The sequence below is a fragment of the Sturnus vulgaris genome, chromosome 8, assembly GCF_052056855.1.
Source record: "Sturnus vulgaris isolate bStuVul1 chromosome 8, bStuVul1.hap1, whole genome shotgun sequence".
NCBI classification, from domain to species: domain Eukaryota; kingdom Metazoa; phylum Chordata; class Aves; order Passeriformes; family Sturnidae; genus Sturnus; species Sturnus vulgaris.
The window spans coordinates 14,194,396-14,215,069 of record NC_142250.1 but is presented as its reverse complement, the minus strand read 5'-3'; the positions used below and the strand labels follow the sequence as shown (position 1 = coordinate 14,215,069).

The following is a 20,674-nucleotide window of genomic DNA, read 5'->3' as shown; positions in this document are numbered from 1 at the left end:
GAAGATCTCCAAGTGGCAAACATGCACTGTGTTTGTAGAGATTAGCAGGCATATAAAAATGTGTGTCAGTGTGTCTAATAAAAATTTTCTGCTAATTTTAAATGAAGGCAATTTCTTGTGTTAGAGGCAGAATACCTAAAATCCAAAGTTAATTTCTTGATGCCCTTATTTTCACTTCCTATCTCTGTAGTATTGTCAGTCTCAGGAGAAAAATTACTTGCCACTGAACTTTGGCTGGGAGTGTGAGAAGAGCGTTGCTAATACACAGCAAGCATTTAATAGGTCATGTTCTTGCTAACTTCTTGTGTTTGCAAAGAATGATGCATGTTATTTTTCATTAAAATAACTTTCAGGCACATAAGCTTTCCTATCCAACTGAAGGCTAGAAGTATACTTAGATTACAGAAGCTTTTCCTGGAGAAGGAATGTTAGACAACATCAGGCTGTTAAAAAGGAGGGGCTGGCCCCATTAACCCAAGGTGTCCCACTAGCAGTGAGGAGCTGTCACCCTGGATGTGACCAGGCTCCTTGAAGCATAGGAGATCACTGCAGTGCAGAAATTCTTCTTCCCCTGGTCTGGGTCATGGCTGGGGTAGGGCAGGTTTGCTCCACAGGCACCAGACTGTGGCTGGCCAGGCCATAACCAAGAACCCACTGCAGCTGGGTATAAATTACCAAAGGAAGGAAGGGTCAAGTAAACCACGCCACGCTCTTGCTGGGTTTTTTGCAATACTTTAATACAGCATTAAAATGCTAGAATACTAGAGGAAAGCTGTATACTATCCAGCAAATAAGGCACATGTCGGAATGCCATTTTATGGACAATCCACAACAGAGGTTTTACAGTCTTGTTAACAACACAGTCACCAGATGAGCAAGCTGGCATCTTGATTGCTGAAACAGAACTGGTACCTCTGAGGCCTTTGTCCATAGGTTTTGTTTGTTTTAGCTGTACAAGTTTATTAACAGTTACAGAAAAAGAAATTATACAATTTGCCAACTGAATCTGACAAGGTCAGTGGGTACAGCTAAACAAATGTAATAATCATCAGGTTAATTTTTTTTAAAGCTGAAGAAATTCATAAAATAGTGTTAGTTTTAGCACTATTACACAATGCAGTGAGTGCTGTACTAAATAACCTTTTAAAGGAAACAAGAATCCAGTATAGGGCTGGGCAGACCTCCCATTTTAGCATGGTAAAATATCAAACTAAAAACTCAATCCTTCATAATATAATCAAACTACATGAAATGTAAAGTGTAAAATGCTTCAAATACGTGCACATGCATATTCTATATTGCTATGAGTTCTAATTAAAATAAACGTAAACCCCTACAATAATCTACTTCAATCCTTTTCTCTTACATCCTTTGATTGACATTATTGCTGTAGATGATACTGCATAGCTGAGCTCACAGTCTGCAAGAGTTGTGAAAGTCAAGTTAAACAGTGTCCCAACCAACTCTCTCCCCCTGCAGCAGTGGGGAGGAGGCACCATTTGACACAAACCCACCACTTGTGCTTCGGAGTCTCTGAGAGCCGAGTCCCCACGGCGCCTCCAGCATCTTCTGTGTCTCCCCGAGGCCATAAAGTGACAGAATACTGTTATCTGCTCCTCACCTGCTACATGTCTAGTGATAGCTTTTCTAGCACTCCTTCCCCAAATACACATAAATAAACCGTAGAAGCATTTTCATATAAGTCTAAGCACTTGAATAATACACTGGTTACTTAATACTGATATTTTCATCCAAGGATAACAAAAACAATATGGCTTAAAGAATTGCAAGGTTTTTTGTCAGAATTATGTACCAACTTTCATATAATATTTTATGTAGACAATATTTCCTTCTTAATGTAGTTCTGTTGCATACTTTATACAGACAAAAGCATTGTAAAAAAAAAAAGTAAATTATTTCCATAAATATTTTCTTGAGGATACATCCTTAGTTCTGCAAAATACTGCAAAATACTTAAGAAAACTCTTACCTCTGTTAGTATCCTAGTTGAGAGGAAGGCCCTTCTGAAAGCTTCCCAATTGTAAAAACTTTGCCCGAAAAACAAACAATACTTTTTTAAAAAGGCCCTCAAATATATACAAAAAAGTTACTGCAAAGAGTTTCCAGATAACAATTCAGTATTATAAGAAATATTTGTAACCATTCAAAAATTTTAACATCTAAAAAGGTTTCCAAAATACACACATAGTATTAAAAAAAAAAAATTGAAAGAAACTCTATGTCAAGTATAACTCAAGATAAATACACATCTGCAAGTAAAACTGTAAAATACTTCATACAGGGGTAAACATTTATATCAATCATCTATAGCTAGTAACTGCACACGATTGTCCCTTTGAAATTCATCCTAGAAACACAATCCATCATCCCTATATCTAAGATCTCAAACAGCCCTCTGAGCACTTGAGTGATATAGCAAACTCAATGGACAGCACTGGTTTTGCAGATAAGAGATATGGGTTGAAGCTCAGTTGGGAGTGGAGCAATATCTGAAAGAATGATTTTTCTATGGGGATAGTTCCATCACATTTTAAAATATGTTGGCAAAGGCAAGTGGAAAATATATGTCTGTCTACTTAACTTGAAAAACACGTGTTGATGATTTATTGCTTACTGTTCAGTGGACAACTCTTAGGATCCAGAATAGGAAAAAAAAATCTATGTGACTGCAGGACAAAGAGCACTAATCTATGAAGTCTGACATTTCCAAAAGCTCTAAACTTTTAATCTCTTAAGTAGGTTTCTTTTTTAAAAAAATGCTGGAGTGTCACAGGTATACAATCCGTATATAATCTAAATTTCATGTTATACAAAAAGGTAAAATGTAGGTAATACTTCTAGGTATAAGGCTTCTCTCAGTCATATGTAACTTCACATTTTTAGATTAAAAACTCAGTCCCATATAATGGGGAACTTCAAAATACACCTATTTTCAGAAAAAAATATATACTCTTGTGTATTTATCTGAAATTAAATAGCAACTTTGAGACAAAAAGGCCTCAAACTGCTTGTGTGGCATCATTTTACATCTGTGGTAGCAGCAGTAGAAACTGGCTAAAATGGGGCCATCCTTTAAACTACTAGGATTTTTCTTCATCACCTTTAAATGAAGCATTTGTAATAACTTCATTGTAGCCTCATTAAATCAAAGCAGCTAAAATCCTATAAAACACATTTCAAATTACTCGAACATTTTTCCAGAGGAGTGCCAATGCCAAATTTGATATGAAATGCTATGACCAACTCATGAAACAAATTGTGGGGTGTTTATTTTTAGTTGGTTTTTGTTGTTGTTTTTAAAGAAATAAATGAAAGTTAAAAAAAAAATCTCCAAAAGGGTGAAAAGTAAAAAAAAATGGAGTATGCTGGATATACTGGTGGGCTGTCAACAGCAAGCATCCGAGATTGAAAATCCAGTTTGCCAAATAAATGCACAGAGCCAAACCGCTCTCAGGTACATCCCCAAAGAATACTTGTTTTTTAGGAAGGCCTGTATTGATTTAAAACTCTTTTTATTGATGCTTGCTTCACTTCTGTCAATACTATCTACTAATGCCTTCAACGATTGCTAGCTGATGCTCTAAATGCAGAGCTAGTTAGAGAACATCAGAAAGCAGTCACGAGAATTTAAAAGATAAATCAATTCCTCATTTTTCCAATCAAAAATCTGTGCATTTGCCTTTTTTTTTTTTTTTAATTTGGAAAGAGCTGGTTATATCTATAGGTAAATTACCTTTGTGTGGGGAGGGAGGGAATAGAAGAAATCTACATTTTGTAATCCATGTTTTTGTTTTTTTTCTTTGAAATGAAAATTCAGAAATGTCCCTTCTGTGCCACTGACTAAGCCATAAGCTGTCATACCCCATTACTCGTGTGGATGTGTTTTTCCAGCAACTCCAAGTGCACAGACTCGAGCGTGGAGCGGATGGGCTCCAGGGCTACGAGCAAAGCCAGGCAGGGAGGCACAGATTGGGGGAATCCTCCCCTTGCCTCAGCTGGGTGCTCCTGCCTTGCCCCAGCCCCAGGTTTAGGGAGGCAGGGTCAGCCCTGTGCCCCTGCTGGGATCTGTGCTCTGCCTTAGGCAGCACAAACTATGGCAGGGTCACTTCTTGCCTTTCCTGTGTTCTTCATCTGCTTCTCCCCAGCACGAGGGCAGGGGGAAATCTGCTCTCCTCTCCATTGCAAATGTGCTAAGCATTACTTAAATACTTCACGTGTCTTCTGCCTAGGAACAAACACATCAATAATATAAATACTGAACTCTCATAAGTATGCTCTTAAGAATTATTATGCTACACCTATAGACATTAATTGTGTTAAAGTAGATCACGTGTGTTTTTAGTACAATCTAAAAGTCCATAAGCTAAAGGCATTGCCTTGCAGTGTTGAATCTGGATAAACAATTCTTAATAGGGCACTGTCATGAAAATACCAATGCTTATAATGCTCTTTTAGTCAGCTTTTTGTCAGAACCTGGTGGTGTGTGATATAGTGATACAGCTATATCAAGAGTTGTGCTACTTTACTGGATTTAGTGGTTATCATAACATGGATATCATTTCAATACTGAACAAAATGCTTGATAGCAACATCTTAGTTTCAGGGAGAAAATAAAATAACGTTTTCCCTAATCTTCATCTAAGGGTGTTTCTCTACATGTTGTTTAGCTAGACGTGAACCATCTAGGTGATTTTTTTTTGTTCATGTACTGTTAAGTGCTCAAGAGGAAAAAATAGATCTGGTTTTAAAAGCTGCTCTTTCAGAATTACTCATGCTTGAAACAAACTATTGAGATTAATCCTAGAGGTCAGGCTTAGAAAATCCACCCCTAGATTTGCTTGTGTATTTTCTTATTTGTATAGACAGATTAGTATCTTTGTTGAGAGAATTTGTCTCTAAGTTAATTTGTGAATCTGGTGCAAAAGAATGTGTTTGCATTTAAAAATGCTAAAACTGCCTATCTTCACTGAGGCAACTGAACTGTTTATTAGTGTAACTTTCAACAATATTATTTCCAGCTATTTTAGTTGAAGTTGCCAACTGGGCAAAAGTAGTTTCCAAGTGATTAATTCAGTTAATTCTATTTTAGCATTACATAGGACTTTTCATCCAGTGATGCCAAAACACTTAAGAAATATTAAGCAAACCTCACAACTCTCCTGTGAGGTAGGTATACTAAAGTATTATTACCCCCATTTTGCAGCTGGGGAAACTGAGGTCCAGAAGAATCTTGTGACTTGCCCAAAATCAGGGAGCTGTGGTCAGAAGCCAGGAGTCAGGATGCTCATCCATTGCTGTGACCATCAGGCTGGGTGGCTTGGGCTGCCCATAAAATAATGGAGTTTGCAAGATATGTACACGCTGCTCCCACTGAACAAGCAGATGCAATTTTGCCCTACTTTATAACAAAGCAGGGAAATGGCAAGAGTTTCACCCTGGAACAAATTTGTCAGGAGCTTCATGTTCCATAGCTGAATGCTCATAGTAAGTTTTCTACTTTCTTTATAAGAGCTTGTCTTGACATACTGGTAACATCCTGCTGTCACTTGGCATAAACCCCCTGCTGTCTTTGCATTACGGAACTAATCCTCAGAACAAATTTAGTTCACATCAAGTTATGAAGGATTTAAAGTGTTTTCTCTAAGTATCATTCACACAAATCATCTCCCTAAAGGAAACTTCATAAAAATATAAATTGCTGATGTAAAAAATTCCTCCCAACATTATCCCTCTAATTTTTTTGTGAATGCTACAAATGAATTGCTTGTTGTGCCCTTTTGCCAATGTACTCTCATGCAGACATACAAACAGGATACTGTCTCGAGGTACTTTCAGTCTGTATTTGCCAATCCCTGATGTGATGCTCTTTGCAGCAGGCTGTCCCTGTGCAAAGTTCCACCTGAAACGGGACAATGAAATAGAACTCCTAAATTTCTCCCCAGGTATGTAGGTGCTTCAGGAAGACATAAAGAAAGAGGGTTATATAGAATGTTCTCCATGCCTCAAAACACCCCTATGGCTAAAAAATTTCATATTATAACACATTTCCATAGTAGAAAACAGGACATAAAAATATTTTCAGACAGTGGCTTTGAAACTACTATAAATAGTAAGTTTGGCTAATCTTTCAGTTAAGGGTTTTGGGGTCAGTTTTAAGTATTCTTATCCCCTTATTCATAGTACATTTAGTGTGCTTGTGGCCTAATGAACACGCCATGCACATAGAAGGGGCCATGTCAGTCGGATTATATGACAAGAGAAGGATCTGGTAGTTGCATAAGCAAGCCAATTGTGTCTCCTCCAAAATCCTCTTGGAATCTTATGGCATTCCCTTTCTACCCAACCCACACACTCAAACAATAATTCACTTTTTTTTCCATTTCCTGCAAAAATTATTTTGCCTAAGCTCTGCCCAAGAGATGGTAACAAATAAAAAAAAAAGTCCAAGAAATCAGCAGCACAAAACTCTTAAGACTCTCTAAAACTAGGAAAGCAGTAATTCTTCTTTTATGCTGTGGCTTGTTTCACATTCCTTTGTCTTGTCATATAATAAGAACAGTGTTCGTGTCATGGATGAGTGCTTGCAATTAGTGGCCCCACAGTTACTGAACCTCTGCAAAAGCCATACATGTAACAAATATTCCTTGTGAATATTATTCCTTGCCTTTTGAAAAGTACTTCATTTCACCTGGCTGTGATATAGGGTCTGTGTAAACAATCAGCAGAACCTGTAACTGTAGTTCTGTCGTGAACACCATCAGTAACACTTTATGTGTGTACATATATAAATTTACATATATATGTATACAAATCATAGTCCTGTAAATACCTATTGCATGCATGCACATGCACAGGAGAAATGTTACATTCTATTAATGGTAAGGCATATTATTAGATAGGCAATATTGGCAATTATTTCAGCTTTTATCTTGATCTGTTGTGCTGCTGTTGATCTCATGCTGCCAGAGAATCTGTAAGGATGATGGGGATGGGCAGAGGCCACTTGGAAGGTTTATTGCACACGGCGGCAGTAGTAGCCCAAAACTTTGCACTTCTCACACAGGTGCTGAGGATGTTCTTTGCTCTGGTCTGAAACATCCAGGCCATCCGGCTTTTCCAGGGGTCTCTGCAGTGTGGGAAGGAAATCAGATTAGATTCAAGGTTTTGTCCTTGTTACTCTTTATTAAGCGTGTGAAGTCTGCTTTTATTCCCTAACTGAGCTTTCTACTGCTAATTAAAAAGGTACTATGTTTCTTTCCTGAAGGTATGGAGTGATTTTTTTCAGCCCTTCAGCTCTACATTGGTTCAGAGTAGTCTCACAATTTAATGTCATTCTTCATGAAGGTGGTGCTAACTTTGTTGCAGACAAATTACAAAAATACTGAATAAAGGACTTAATTTATAAAATCAGTAACAAAGGAATTCATTTGCTTAGCTCCAGTAACTTAGATGTCCCAAAGGCATTAACACCTAAAGCATGGGAATCCCATTATTCAGCAATGCAGAGCAGGGATTACCTGCTAATGATAGGACTAGCTGCTAAATGAAGAAAACTGTCTTAACTATGCAGATACTACACAGCTAAATGGTGTTTTCACAATAGGTAGTTCCATGTTTTTGAGGCTGAAAGTTTTGAAGCAGAGCAGTTGCAAAGTTATTAATAAAAAAAAACCTAAACCAATTCAAAACCAAAACAAAATCCAGCCTCATGACATAATCCTTTGCACTGAATCTGAGTAATAGAATATGTATTTTTAATAATATTCATGAAATCACAGCATTGAGGGAAATGAAGCTGTTTTGTTGCTAGTAGGTATTTGTGCTTTCATCTTCCTTGACATGTAAAAGGCTTCATAACCATTCTGAAAATAAAATACCCATCTTAAATACTGTGACAAAGTTAAATGTTTGGGAAGTCTAATAGGTAGGGAAGTGATAGAGATGTGAGATAGAACTTAATAAAGTGCACCATTTGCTTGGAAAAAAACCCAAGTTCCCTAACCCATAATTGATGTGTTTTCATGAAATGTATCTGAAAGACTGTTTCATTGCACAGTGCCACGAAGGCAGCAGCTCTTCCATGGGACTATGGTAGACACAGCATGTGGTGTGAAATCTGAAAACTAGCCATAAGCATCTCACTGTTTTTACAGGGATATTAGACCCTTGCTTATATCTTCAAAATGTGATTCTTGGAGCAGTGGGTGGGTAAATATAAATTACACCATCTTGGCCGTTTATCTCTTAATACCTTTCTTAATCTTAAAGACTTTTCTTTATCTGTAAAGTCTTAAAAGCATACCTGATCATCTAAGATTTCATTTGTATATTCTTCATCAAGCCACCTACCTGAAACTCTGTGGACAGGAACAGAGATACTTAAAGCTTTTTTTTTTGCTATGTAATGCTGCAAGAACTACTCATAAATTGGGGAGTAGAAGGGTTTCTCAGCTCTCTGAATAGCTAAAATGACACAAAACATATTCTATCATCTTGAACTTGGGATGTCTGTAAATTCTTGCTTGATTGTACTGGATTATAAGTGCAACACTTATTATGTTGCACAGCTAGACAAACAATCTATAGGAGTGATTCAGTAGTGATTGTCAATGGTTTGGTTTTGATTCAGTGTTTTGAACCATGTTATAGTGCTGCACCACAAAAGTCTTTGAGTCTAACTTCATTTACATTCCAACTGCAAATTGGATTTCCCAGGTAGATGGACTCCTCATCTCCAAATGCCCTGCAACCCTACTGAGCTTTAAATGACTTGTTTGACATCACTGTGTTGAGATTTGAGATCAGAACCAGCAATTCTGTTTCTAGGCTTACAGTCACTGGTCCAGATACTGCTTCCTCCACAAGACAGACAAGTGTGTTTGGTCAGAAAAACTGCCTTTTCTACCTCATCTACCACTTATTCTACCAACATCTGCCCACAAATATTCTTCAAGAATTTGCATTATATAAATATACAAAGATGAAGCCCAGGTTCTGGAGTCCCAGGGGTTAATATGCACTCTTCAATAGCAAATTAGAGTTTTGAAATGCAACACTTAAAACAGGCTATTTGACTCAGCTCTGATTGCTTCTACATGCTAGCTGTGCTCTGATTAAAGGGAAAAATACAGCAGTTATCATGTTTATTGATATAAGCCAGATTTTTTTTTTTTTTTTAATATGCGAGGCCTTGGGAATAATTTTTCCTGGAAATAGTGCAAAGGACATTGGGAATGCCTTGAAGCGCCAAGAGTTTTTGGATGGTTTTCAGAAACAATAGCTCTCCGTGGTTTGCTTTCCCCCTGTGTTGATTGAGCTCAGCTTTTTGGCCTGCAAAGCATTTTGATTTCAGAACTGTTATTGTTACCAGTGTGTTAGGACACAGGCTGGGGAGAGAGGGGTTACAAATGCAGGAAAGCAGGTTGTCAAGGGCCAGCTGGAAGGAATGAAGCCATGTAGAGCCCAGACTGCATTTCTGGTGAGGTGGTGGAGGACTGAGGCTTTGAAATTGGTAGTGTATTTGTGTGGTTTGTGTCTCAAAACCACTTCAACCCAACTTTTGCATAAAATGAAATCCCAGCTTATCTCCATTTGCCATTTTATCTTCATAGGTTTCTTGTAAAGCCAAAAAAGAACCCTCTAATCACCCTGAGTAGCGAGTGTTCTTGTCCTGCTGCTGTCTGTTACTAACTGAGAACCTAAAAGTAATAACCTCATACTCTTGGAACCCTTCTTACACCATGCTACAAGTGTAGGATGTTGGTCAAAGTGCTGTGTGTCCGCCAGGGCTGGGCAATTCTCCCCAGCTCTGGTGAGGTGGGAGCAGAGGGGAAGGAGAGGACAGTGGCACAGGAGGCTGCAGGGTCTGCTGCTGCACACTGTGTCGGCTCTGGGGACTGCCTGAATTCTGCACGACACACCAGGAACTGAGGAGGCTGCAAGAACTCTGCTCTGCTGCTGAGGACTCAGCCATGCACTTGGGACAGGCTATTTGGCTGAAAAGCCATCTCCTTTCCTTAGAAAGTGGTGAAATGGGGCTTGTAGAACAACTGTAAATCCTGCTATGTTCCTCAAGGGAAAGGTATCCTTTTAAATGAGAGTTTAACTGTAAAAGTTAAATTTTGTTGAACCTTTTCCTTTTTCTTTCTTTTTTTTTTTTTTTTTTTTTTTGTTTGTTTGTAAATGCAAGCATCTACAGTTATATTCTTCCAGGCTTCAGTTTTGTGCATCTTTCTTTAATTTTCTCCTGGTAGTTGCAGGGTGGAAATAATCTTGTGCAGCTCCACCAGGAAAACATTTGGTGGTGGTGAATAAAGATATTGCCTCAGGGGAATGAAGCTGAAAGAAATTTAAATTTATATATCAATTCCTGACCTGCGAATTAACTTCTGATTGTGAATTATTGCTGTCCCAATCTACATGGACTGAGTGACCTCTGCATTCCCCAACAGTCAGCTGAAATCCCAAACCCCTCAAACAAAAAACTCACCCTTATGAAGTGTTAGGTGTTAAAGAAAGCATCACTAGGACATCTTGAGGGAAATTGCTTCCACTAAAATGTAGAATGGAAGAATGTGCCTACTTCTGTTTGTATTTAGAAGACTGATGTTTTTTCTGCTGTAGAATGGAACAATTTACTTGCACCAGTGGTGGATCGAGGAACACAACAGAATTCAAATGAGAGAAAACACTTAAAATCATTTTCTGGACTTATTTACATCAAGTCTTAATGCAGCAAATGAGAGGATTAAATGTCAGATGAGGAAAGTGAATAGAAAGATTCTGCAGGTATTGCTGGCAGGATAATTGTTAGGTTAACAGTCTTAAGGAGCCATGCTTCCCTCAAGAAACACACACGATTGTGAATTTGTAAATTTTTAGTCCAATAAAAAAATTGGGCACCGGGGAAGAAAATACTAAATGCAATGCACATTCTTGAGCAGCAGACCCTCTGCTTTTCTATCTGCCTGGGGAAAGAGGGACATTACCAAGGCCCTGGGCTGTCGCTGTGAATCCAAGAGGCAGTGATAAGAAGGCTGCAGATGAGAGGCAGGATGCTTAGAGAGAGCAAGCAGCCTCTGTCAGCAGCATTCCTCTGGGACAGGCCAGCCAGGAATGAATGATAACAGCATGAGGTAAATGGTGAAAATCTCTTTTTAGAGTTCCGAAAAACAGCAGTGTGGGATGAACTGCATTCCCATAGCTGGAGTACACAAGTGTGGGCATGCTAGGGAGGGTTTGTTAAATCTAAAGAGTCAAAAGATCATGTTTGTAGGCTTGAAACTGTTGAAAAGTTTATTGGGCTTGAATGATCATACTCAATCCTCCCCATAGTGAGGGAAGCGAGGTGGCTGTGGTTGCACTCAGATATGGGAATTATGATGAGACCACTGAATTGCCCATGAAAGTAATAACTTGAGTATCATGAGGTATGTATTTACATACCAAATTATTTCCAGTCCAGCAGTAAATTCCTGACAGCTGGAAGAAAATAGTGTCCAAGAGGACAAGTCAGTCACCAGATGGCTGGTTCTGCACCAGTGCAACAGCTGTCATCACAAACAGCACTGGCCTTAGCCACAAAGTCGGAGAAGAAGCCTTGATAAGAGGCCAGCCAGGAAGCAACCATGGGCGCAGATGTTGCTGCTATAGTAGGAAGGGGAAGAAAATGAGAATTCAGAGCTTGGCATCTGGGCTGTTACACTGCCAAGAATGCTGGTGAATGACTGTAAGGACTGCTCTGTTGTTGAAGCAGGGTAAGAAGGAGCATAAACAACCACAAAATCCAAATTCCTTGGAAGAATAGGAGAGGTTTAAGTCTTGTCTGAGATTTCTGTTTATGTTTAGAGTAGCTAAAATAACTACCTGGGAAACAACTTTTGAAACTGCCATAGAGCAGATTTGTCTGGGTAGTTCTTTAGCATTCAGTAAGGCTTGAGCCTGTGGTTTTTGCCCCATGTTCTGTGCATTCCTGTAAGCATTCCCATGGGAGGGTTTGTCACTTGAATGTATGGTGAAAATTAGCAAAGTTTGCTTGAGGAGCAGTTTTGCATCTCAGGTGCAACAGCCACCTGATTCCCTATCTGTGGATGAGAGGGGGAATAAATGGCAGCAGCCCTTCTGTCTGTTACTTCTTGTAATACATGCTCCACCATCTCTTTTAAATACAGAGATTTAGAGCTGTATTTATAGAGCACTCTAAAGTATATACACAGCTGCAGAAGTGCTGAGAAGACTTTTCCTGCCCCAGAGAGATTAAAAGCTCATTCTCACAGCTAGGCCATGTGGACTAAGACCATAGGGCTGAATTGAGACATTCCTTGTGGGGAACTGGCCCAGGATAGTTTCCTGGAGTGAAACGAGCCTCCAGGAACAATGAGCAGGTGGCAGGAAAGTGTGGCTGCTCTCCTCTCCAGGGACTCACTAAGGAAAGGTATGCATAGGAAATCAAGATTTGAGCTTAGCTGCACAAGCCACTCACAGAGCCAACATGTGTGCTTGAAAGGCTACCCCAGAGCTATCCAGAGTGGAGATTATTATCTTCAGTACTCTGATATTATTGCCTGAGCCAGTCACATGGGAGTACTTCAGCACCAAACCATCCTTTGTGAGACATGGACAAACCTTACAGTATTGGAAAGTCCACGGATTTGGGAAAATGGCTGGGGAAGATGAAATACAGCTATGGAGATGAGGATGGGAGAAAAGGGCAAGCCTGGCAATTGAGAAGAAACTCCTAATTCACAGCAATGAATATTGAGCAATCCTGAAATAAGGTTTTCAATTTTTTGTCCTAAATTGGGCAGAAGCATCCTATGCTCCAACAATGATGGTGGTGCAGCAAGGCTTGGTGGCCCATGTGGTTGGATTTCAGCTATTTAATAGCATCTGCAGGGTCTGATCTGTTTGGTGACAAACTGAGAGAATGCAGAGATATTCACTAGGCCATACAAGAGGCTGGGAAAGTATCCTCAGAGGGGGTTGATTTTTCCTGTTAGGTTATGTGTTTACCAAATGGTAGGGCAAGGAGTAAGAATAGGAGATGATGAATTCCAGCACATTGCTGAAGAGAAATATCGACAAGATTGCTTGAAAGTAGAAATCATTTATTTCACTAGAAGTAAATACTGTCTGATCTCAAAAGGAGGTCAGACTTCTCCAGTTCATCTGTTTTTTGTTAAACTGAAGAAAAAATTCCACTTATTGATTATTTGTGCTATCATCAATCACATCACATATTGTGGTGCTTTGCTGTTGTGTAGTGTCTGTCTGCTGTTTTCTTTAACTGCAACACTTTCTTTTTTCAAATGGAGTTAAAATGACATGGGAGAATCATAGTGTGTTGGAGGAGGCAAGATATTTTCTTAGGTGAATTATTTAAGTTGGAAAACCTGTCCAGTGGAAGATTCAGATGAAAATGCAAATACTCTGACCCCATATAATAAATGCAGAAGGAGCACATAATTAACTGAGGACATCCACTGAGAGGGAAGTAAGGGCTTAAAATCTTCTAGAACTGCATAGGAAATCAAACATGAATGAGGCCTCTGCTATGGTAGGTACCAACGAAATAAAATCTAAAGAATAAATAGAAAATGTTAAGGTGGTGTAGCAGTGCTATTTTTAAAAAATAATAAAACCATTATTTTTTGTGCCTTAATTCTCAAACTAGAAATATTGGATTTCTAATTAAATCTTTCACTGTGCTTTTATAAAATACAGTTGTTAGTGTAAGAGTACCTGTATGGTACCTGGCTATAACATATTCTCCAAAATGGGGCAGAATAGCTCCCCACTGATAAATGTTGATACATGTTTATAGAGTCTGGTGTGGCACTGGATGCTTGTACAAAAGCCATGTATGGGATTGTGACAGGAAGCAGCACAGAGCTCCTGCAGCCTGTTAGCTCTCTGCTGCTGCTGGCTCTGTGCATGAATTGATGCTGTTCCTTCACTGTCTGCCTGTGGCTAACCAGAAGCAGCACAGGGCACCACTGGAAGAATGAAAAGAAAGGATGACAGTGGTAACACTGAGAAATAGAAGCAGATGGAGGTGAGGCAGTGACAATAAGACGTAGAAGCTTTCAGCTCAGGATTCAAAGTGCATTTTGGGGAAGAGCACTCGTGACTGGTTGCAAGTTATTTATATTGGGAAGCGTAGCTGAAATGCACTCTTGTCTTGAAAATCTCAAATAACTGCAGTACCTGCTGCTGGGACATGAACACATGGATGGACACGTGCTCTTCCACATCCATGAGTTATGGTGTCCTTAGGGAATAGCTTGGAAATGGTCATAGGGGTCGCCTGTGGAAAGCTGCACTGCAGATGCTGTGATGATTCCCCAGAAAGTGCTGTGTACGTGGCTTGGTGGCAAGCACAGCTCACAGAAGCACTGCAACCCTCCCCCAGTGTGTGTCTGACTTTAGTTCTGCTGTGCAGATTGGGTCCTCCAGCCCTGCCATGAGGGGCAGCTCTGCACAGTGGACTACTTGCAAAACTTTACTACAAAATTGTACACGTCTAAGTCTGTAATGTGGATGGGATTGTACACTCCTGTACAGTGTGGATGGGATACCTCTTGAATTATTTCTTGACCCTTTGAGCATCAACATAAATGAGGGAAAGAATTTTGAAGAACAAGGTAAATATTTATAAACTTGTGCTATAAATGGTCTTGTGCTATCAATGGTCCTGTAATTTCTCTCACCCTCAAGACTGTACTTCCATGTGTGTGGTAAGTGACTCAGCCTGGATTTTGGATTTTTTTAGACAAGCTGTTTAAACAGAAGTAAGGAACAAGATACCTTGGAAGCTTTGAGATTCTTATGTTAAGTTAGTGTCATTAACCAAGGAATTTTGTAGGCAGGAGTCACCTTAGTATTGTTCTCCTTTATCACTACTCTTTGTAAGTAGAGATAGCCCCTTGAGCAAATCCAACACGTGAAAAAAGCAGTGCACATGGGAAATAACTCTGCTGACACCAGTGAAATGAAACAATAAATTGGTGCAAATATGAAGAGAATCAGAAGAACTAGAAGGCCAATTGCTATTGCAGAATTTTTTTACTCTACTTAAGATTAAAAAGTCCCACTGTCTCTTTCTACAAGAAAGGCAGGTAAAGATGTTGGGTTTGAGCTATTTGTACTAAAAGAAAGAACATTCAAATTTTGCAACTCTGACACCTGTCCAGATTTCCAGGACTGAGAAAGCTCATCTGGGAAACGTTCTCAGTGGTGTGTTGCAGTGCATGTCAAGTTCAGTCTAAGTCTCACCCATTCTTTACAAAGTTAACAGCATTCCTAGTTCCAAGCCTGTTGCCATCAGGTCTGCACTTCTCCTACCTGTTTGTGAGGATAAACATTGATGTGGCACTTGATACATTCTTGTCCCATGTTAGCCCAGGAATTTCCACTCATCCATTTTCTCTTGCATTTGGGGCACTTATATTCACCAAAGCAGCGTTTCTTGCCCTGGTATGGTGTCAGGCCTTCTCCTTTTGGACGAGCCTATGAAACAAAAGGAAATAGCAATGAATGACTGAAAATGGGGAGGGGTGTAGTAGAAAAATAAAGATTTTTTTAAATTAGGAAGCTTTGGGCAGAAGATATTGGAGGCAAGCATGAAGGACATATCCTGTTAATGAAGAGTTCATATGTTGAAGCTAGAGTTTAACAGTTCTGAGAGTGGTTTCTGTAAGAAGTATTCAAAAGTTCAAGAAAATATAATACTCATTAGTGACACTGAGTATTCAGAAATATGCCTTTTCACTTTTAGAAGAAATAGTTTTAATATTAGTTTCATTATGATTAATTCACCTCTACTGAGTATATATCATTAGCAATATATATAGCATCAGGAGGAGTGGCTCATTAGTAATAAAGGATTACTTGTTAAGTAGAAATTCCAGTTTAGAAATCTAATCTATTTTACACTAAAAACTATAGTTAAGAAGATTTTCAATAATTCTGCTTTTTGCAGCCTATGCATTATCATATGGGAATGCACAAGCCAGGATTGAGTATGAAGGAATGACATTCTGACTAGTGGAAATAATAACTTTTATTAACTTTATCTGGTTTCTTGCTCTTGGTAAATGGTTTCACTATTTCTGCCTTGTGAAGGAAGCAGGAAAGGATTCTCAAATGGTGTGTTGTGATGTCTGAATGTTAAATGTCCCTTAAAGAAAGCCTTTTTATCTAGGGAAGCCAGTAGAGTTGACAATGACTGTATGCAAATGCCAGGTTGATTTTTGTACATATATTCACTCTAAACACTAAAACTATGTGTTGTACTTAACAAAATGAGGTGAGGTATGTGAAGATGATGGTGTTGCATCCAGCTATGCTAGGATAGCTGTAAAGATGAAGCCATTTTCCCTGAGTCCCTAGCAGGTGTTGAACCCCTGTCCATGAATTCATGTGTTTAGTTTCCTGCTGCCTAGAGGGAGATACTTTGCCTGTATAATGGCAGTATACTATGATCACCTATCAAAGGATTCTTTGTCACTTACTTACATGTCAGGCCTAAGCAGCTTTTCTTTTTTAAGGCTTCCAGATAAAGTTTACAAAAGTGAAATGAGCCATCGTGCTGGGAAAGGATTTGTTTTTGTTTTGGGAGCTTGTGTGATTTCTCAGTGTGTAGGTCCAAATTGCTTTCTATGTGAAAACACGGGTTGCAAAAGCAGGTGGTTGGCAGAAGACCTGAGCTTGGCAGGAGCTCTGAGGCTCAGGCTCAGTGGCTGATGGAGATGGTGAGCAGTGTTACCTCCTGGGTTGCACGTGGGAGCAAGAGGGAAAGGAACATCGAGTGCGCTCTCCTCCCGTGCTGTGGGTGGAAAAGCAGGGGACAAACCTACTCCAGCCTTTTTTTTTTCTTTCTGTCGTGTCAGTAAACAACATTCTCTGTTTTTTTAATGCTTATTCCTCAGCATAGCAATATTCTTTAGAAGATTGGATCAGTAACAACCTCCATTACAAGCAGGCAAACATCTATAATAATTTGCTTCTGACAAGCCACTGTAAATATTCTGGCTGATAACAAAGATGAAGCTGACCAGGACACATATATTTACAGTAGTATAGTACAGAAGAAAAAAGAGTGCATTGGTATAGTGAGAAACACTCAGACTTCCACAACTAAGTGAGTGCTGGCAGGCACCCAGAGTGTAGCTCTCCAACCCATAGTGTCCCTTGATAAGGATAAGGAGATTGACATTTTCCTGCACTACATTCAGTTGCAATTTATGGAGACATCTTTATTCTGGATACTTAATTTGGTTCTGCCTCTGAGGAGTTTGTAGCACAACTCAGTGCAAGAAGAAGCCATATGCTCTCTTCATTTAAAATTCTCATGGAATTGAATAGAAGCCCTGTGTCCAGAGAGCTCCTGTGTTTAAGAGACCTTCCCTGTCCTCCTGAGGCATCACAGATTGTTTTATTTGCAGTTTCGATTGGAGGTGGGGGGGTGTTATTGAACAGAAGACAAATTATTTTTGGTTCTCTGATTAAGTTACCCTCTACTTAAACTCCTCCTGCAGCCAGACTTGAAAATGCAGCTCAGTGCCCCTACCAAGCAGCAGTCCTTTCAGAAAACATGCAGGTCACAGGGTTCATTATTTCCAAAAGTAACAGCGCTGACTTTGGAGACAGAGTGTGTCTTGGAAGTCTTGTAAATGTTTACAAAGAGTATTTGAACATAACACTCCCACAGCAATATGTTATGTCAGCCATAAAGAGCATTTAAACATCAGACTCCCACAGCAATATGTTGTGCCAGCCACAATTCCCAGAGGGGAAACTTCAGAGACGGCCACTTGGGCGGGCCAGTGACTGTGGGTTTGTCCAGGTCACATAGGTGACTTCGGGGACACCAATGCCCTGAAAGGCTCTGCCCTCACAAATGCACAGGGAGCTCTGAAGATACTGCTCTGTGCAGTCCCCTGTGTGTACAGCTAGGCACTAGAAATGGAGGCTTTCCAAATTAGAAGCTACTTTTAAAATCTGGCTTCTCCAACTTCCTCGGTAAATCGGAAGCAGAACCAGGAAAAGAGTGTAGGAGCCCCAACTCTGTTGGTAATTTCCTGTTATAACTGCTAGACTAAACTTTTGATTTATTTTTATTTTAACTTTTTGACTGTCACAGCTCCCTTCTCAGTCAGTGACTCTAATTAGTTTGCTGGCAAAGTTACAACATTCTCTGTAGGTGTTTTGCTATTCTGCTTTATGAATGTTTATGCATTGCCCTAACAGATATTATTTTCCTTCCCATATCTTCAGTTTCCCAAACTGTGCCCCACAGGGAATTTAGATTTGCAAACAAGCAAGCTCATTTTCTCTAGTGGGAAACATCATTAGGAATCACTGACAGCACTGAAGGCAACCCTCCAACTCCCTCCACCCTGCAGAATCAAACAAAACAGGTATTTGACAGTATTTGGTAGAAGGCAAAACCTGAGTGAGATACACTAATGGCCTGAGAGATCTTAGGCTGGGTGTTTTGGTTTGTTAGTTGGGGGGATTTTTGTTGTTGGGTTTTGTTGTTGTTGTTTTTTTTTAATTTAAAGTGTCTGGCTCCAGCAGGAGCACAGCTGAATTGCATAAACATTTCCAAGAAACAGCCTGCTCCTTGGCACAGAAGCAGAAACCCTGCCCACAGGGTGCTCGAGCACCCGGTCACTCTGCAACTGAGGTATCTGTGCTCATTCAGCTGGGGGCAAGAACTGTTTTCATCAGAGGTCTTTCCTTAACTAAGTGCCAAAAGAAAGCAAGAAGACATTTTGTCATTCGGTATTAACCTAAAACCCCTTACTTTAGAGAAGTGGGATTTACTTTGTTTAAATCATTAGCCTCCTATTCACTCCCCATCCATTAGAATGGTGGTTAATAATAGGCTTTGGTTGGTGCTCAGGTCCTGCAATTCCTGTACTGAGCATTCTCTTCTTATTCTTTCTGCAGACAGAGATTTATTTATGACCCGAGTTCATCTGGCAAAGTTATGTTCCTGTTCATAATGGCACAATATTTTGTTGTTACCATATTAACATACACTGCCCCATTGCCTGTAGGCCCAGGTAAGTCTTTGGCCTGGTTTCTATCCTTGGCTGCAAAAACTTGGGGTGTCTTCATTCATGGATGTTTCAAGGACCTAAAGGCAGGCCTTTGGTCTGCAGATTTTTCTACAAGGAGCAGAAACTAGCCATTACTTAATGTCTCAATGTCAAGATCTAGGTATTAGGGAATGGATCCTTTGTGATGTTTTGATTTTGGACAAGTGCTGACACAGCTGACACAGCCTTTGCAGGTGTACCCAGCCAGTGTGTGTGCTTGCCTTAGCTGGATACAACCAATGTACAAAGCCACTGAATTTTGTGTGGCACAGTAACAAAAATTACCTCAATATTCCATCCCTCACTGACACCCAGCTGTCTCTATTTTTCATCTTCTTTCTTTCTTGAGCCAAAACCACAAATTGGCCATCATAAGATTTTAAAAGTGTTTAAGTTGAGCTTTTCTGCTGGTAACTGGCCAGTCCAGCTCCCTGTCAACCTATCAGAGAGTGCATCTCATGGAGGGATCTGCCAAAGCACTTGGCAATGACGCACATAATAAAGGACTCTCTGCTTTCCCTAAACAATTCCCTCAAAGTATCAGTTTGCAGAGTCAGCAGAAACAAAGCATGCCCCCTCTCCCAACATGCCCTGCTTAAAACTAGATTCATTATAAACAACATGAGGCTGAGTCTCCTCAAAAAAGAATGCAGACACACAATTTAATGCTTTTCTTCCCCTCATCACTCCCAAGTTTGTTTTTTACACAGCTGAAAGGGCTCTGTACAGCACAGGGAAATATGAAATCAGCCTAACATGGGTAGGTGGATCTCCTTCATAAAACTCTGAGGGTCTGCTTGTAAGCAAGCTTCATCAAATGAAGAGAAAAGGGTAACAGCAAACAACAGCTTGATGCACTGACTGGCTCCCGAGTGGCTTGTGGGTGTGGGGGGTCAGAGCTGTATTTTGAAATGTGACACTCTCAACTGGGAGATGGCATTAAAAATGCCCTAGCAATCTTCTTGTGTACTACTGTACATGCACAGTTTTAATAAAGATATGACAACAATCCCCAAAATGTTCAATCAGAAAAAGAAAGTATAAGGACTGATTTGGTGTGCTGTGTGTTGTGGCATTCTTGTCCTGATGCTGCAGCAAGTTGCAGAGTGTTTGGAAATTCACAGATGTGCTCTCACTTTTCTCAGCTCTGTGTACACTGTGTACTTGCATCCTTATCCTGAAATGGCACTTAAAAGGGAATTTTTGGATTGGTCAACTTTTTGTTTTCTTTGTCCTTCCTCACCTTTGTGCTCATATAAATCTTGTCTATCAACAGAATACATAGGCATATAGGTGATGGGTTCAGGAATGACACTGCTGATGTCTGACATTGAAGACTTCTGAGGTATCGATTTAATCCAACAGTCACTACATCTTTTATTAGTACATGCATTATAGAAAGAACATCTAGGGGATGCAGAAACCAAACCTAATGCTTTTTTCAGCTTTGTCTCTTGTTTAATTTGTGTTTTAGTGATATGATCAGAAGTTTTAATACAGGTTTGTTAAGTGAAAAAACGGATAATGCTCAGGAAGCAGGCTCTTCA

The 20,674-nt window shown here is 39.7% G+C and overlaps 1 protein-coding gene across 1 annotated transcript in view; it reads right to left on the bottom strand.

Moving 5' to 3' along the window:
• Positions 1 to 716: 716 nt before the first annotated feature.
• Positions 717 to 20,674, bottom strand: part of ZCCHC24 (zinc finger CCHC-type containing 24) — a 106,518-nt gene continuing 86,560 nt past the window's right edge. The window contains exons 3-4 of the mRNA XM_014889482.2: positions 15,364 to 15,528; positions 717 to 7,147 (exon numbers count right to left, since the gene is read on the bottom strand). Of these exons, the coding sequence (XP_014744968.1) occupies positions 7,034 to 7,147; positions 15,364 to 15,528 (279 nt within the window). The 3' untranslated portion in view covers positions 717 to 7,033. The remainder of the gene's footprint in view (positions 7,148 to 15,363; positions 15,529 to 20,674) is intronic.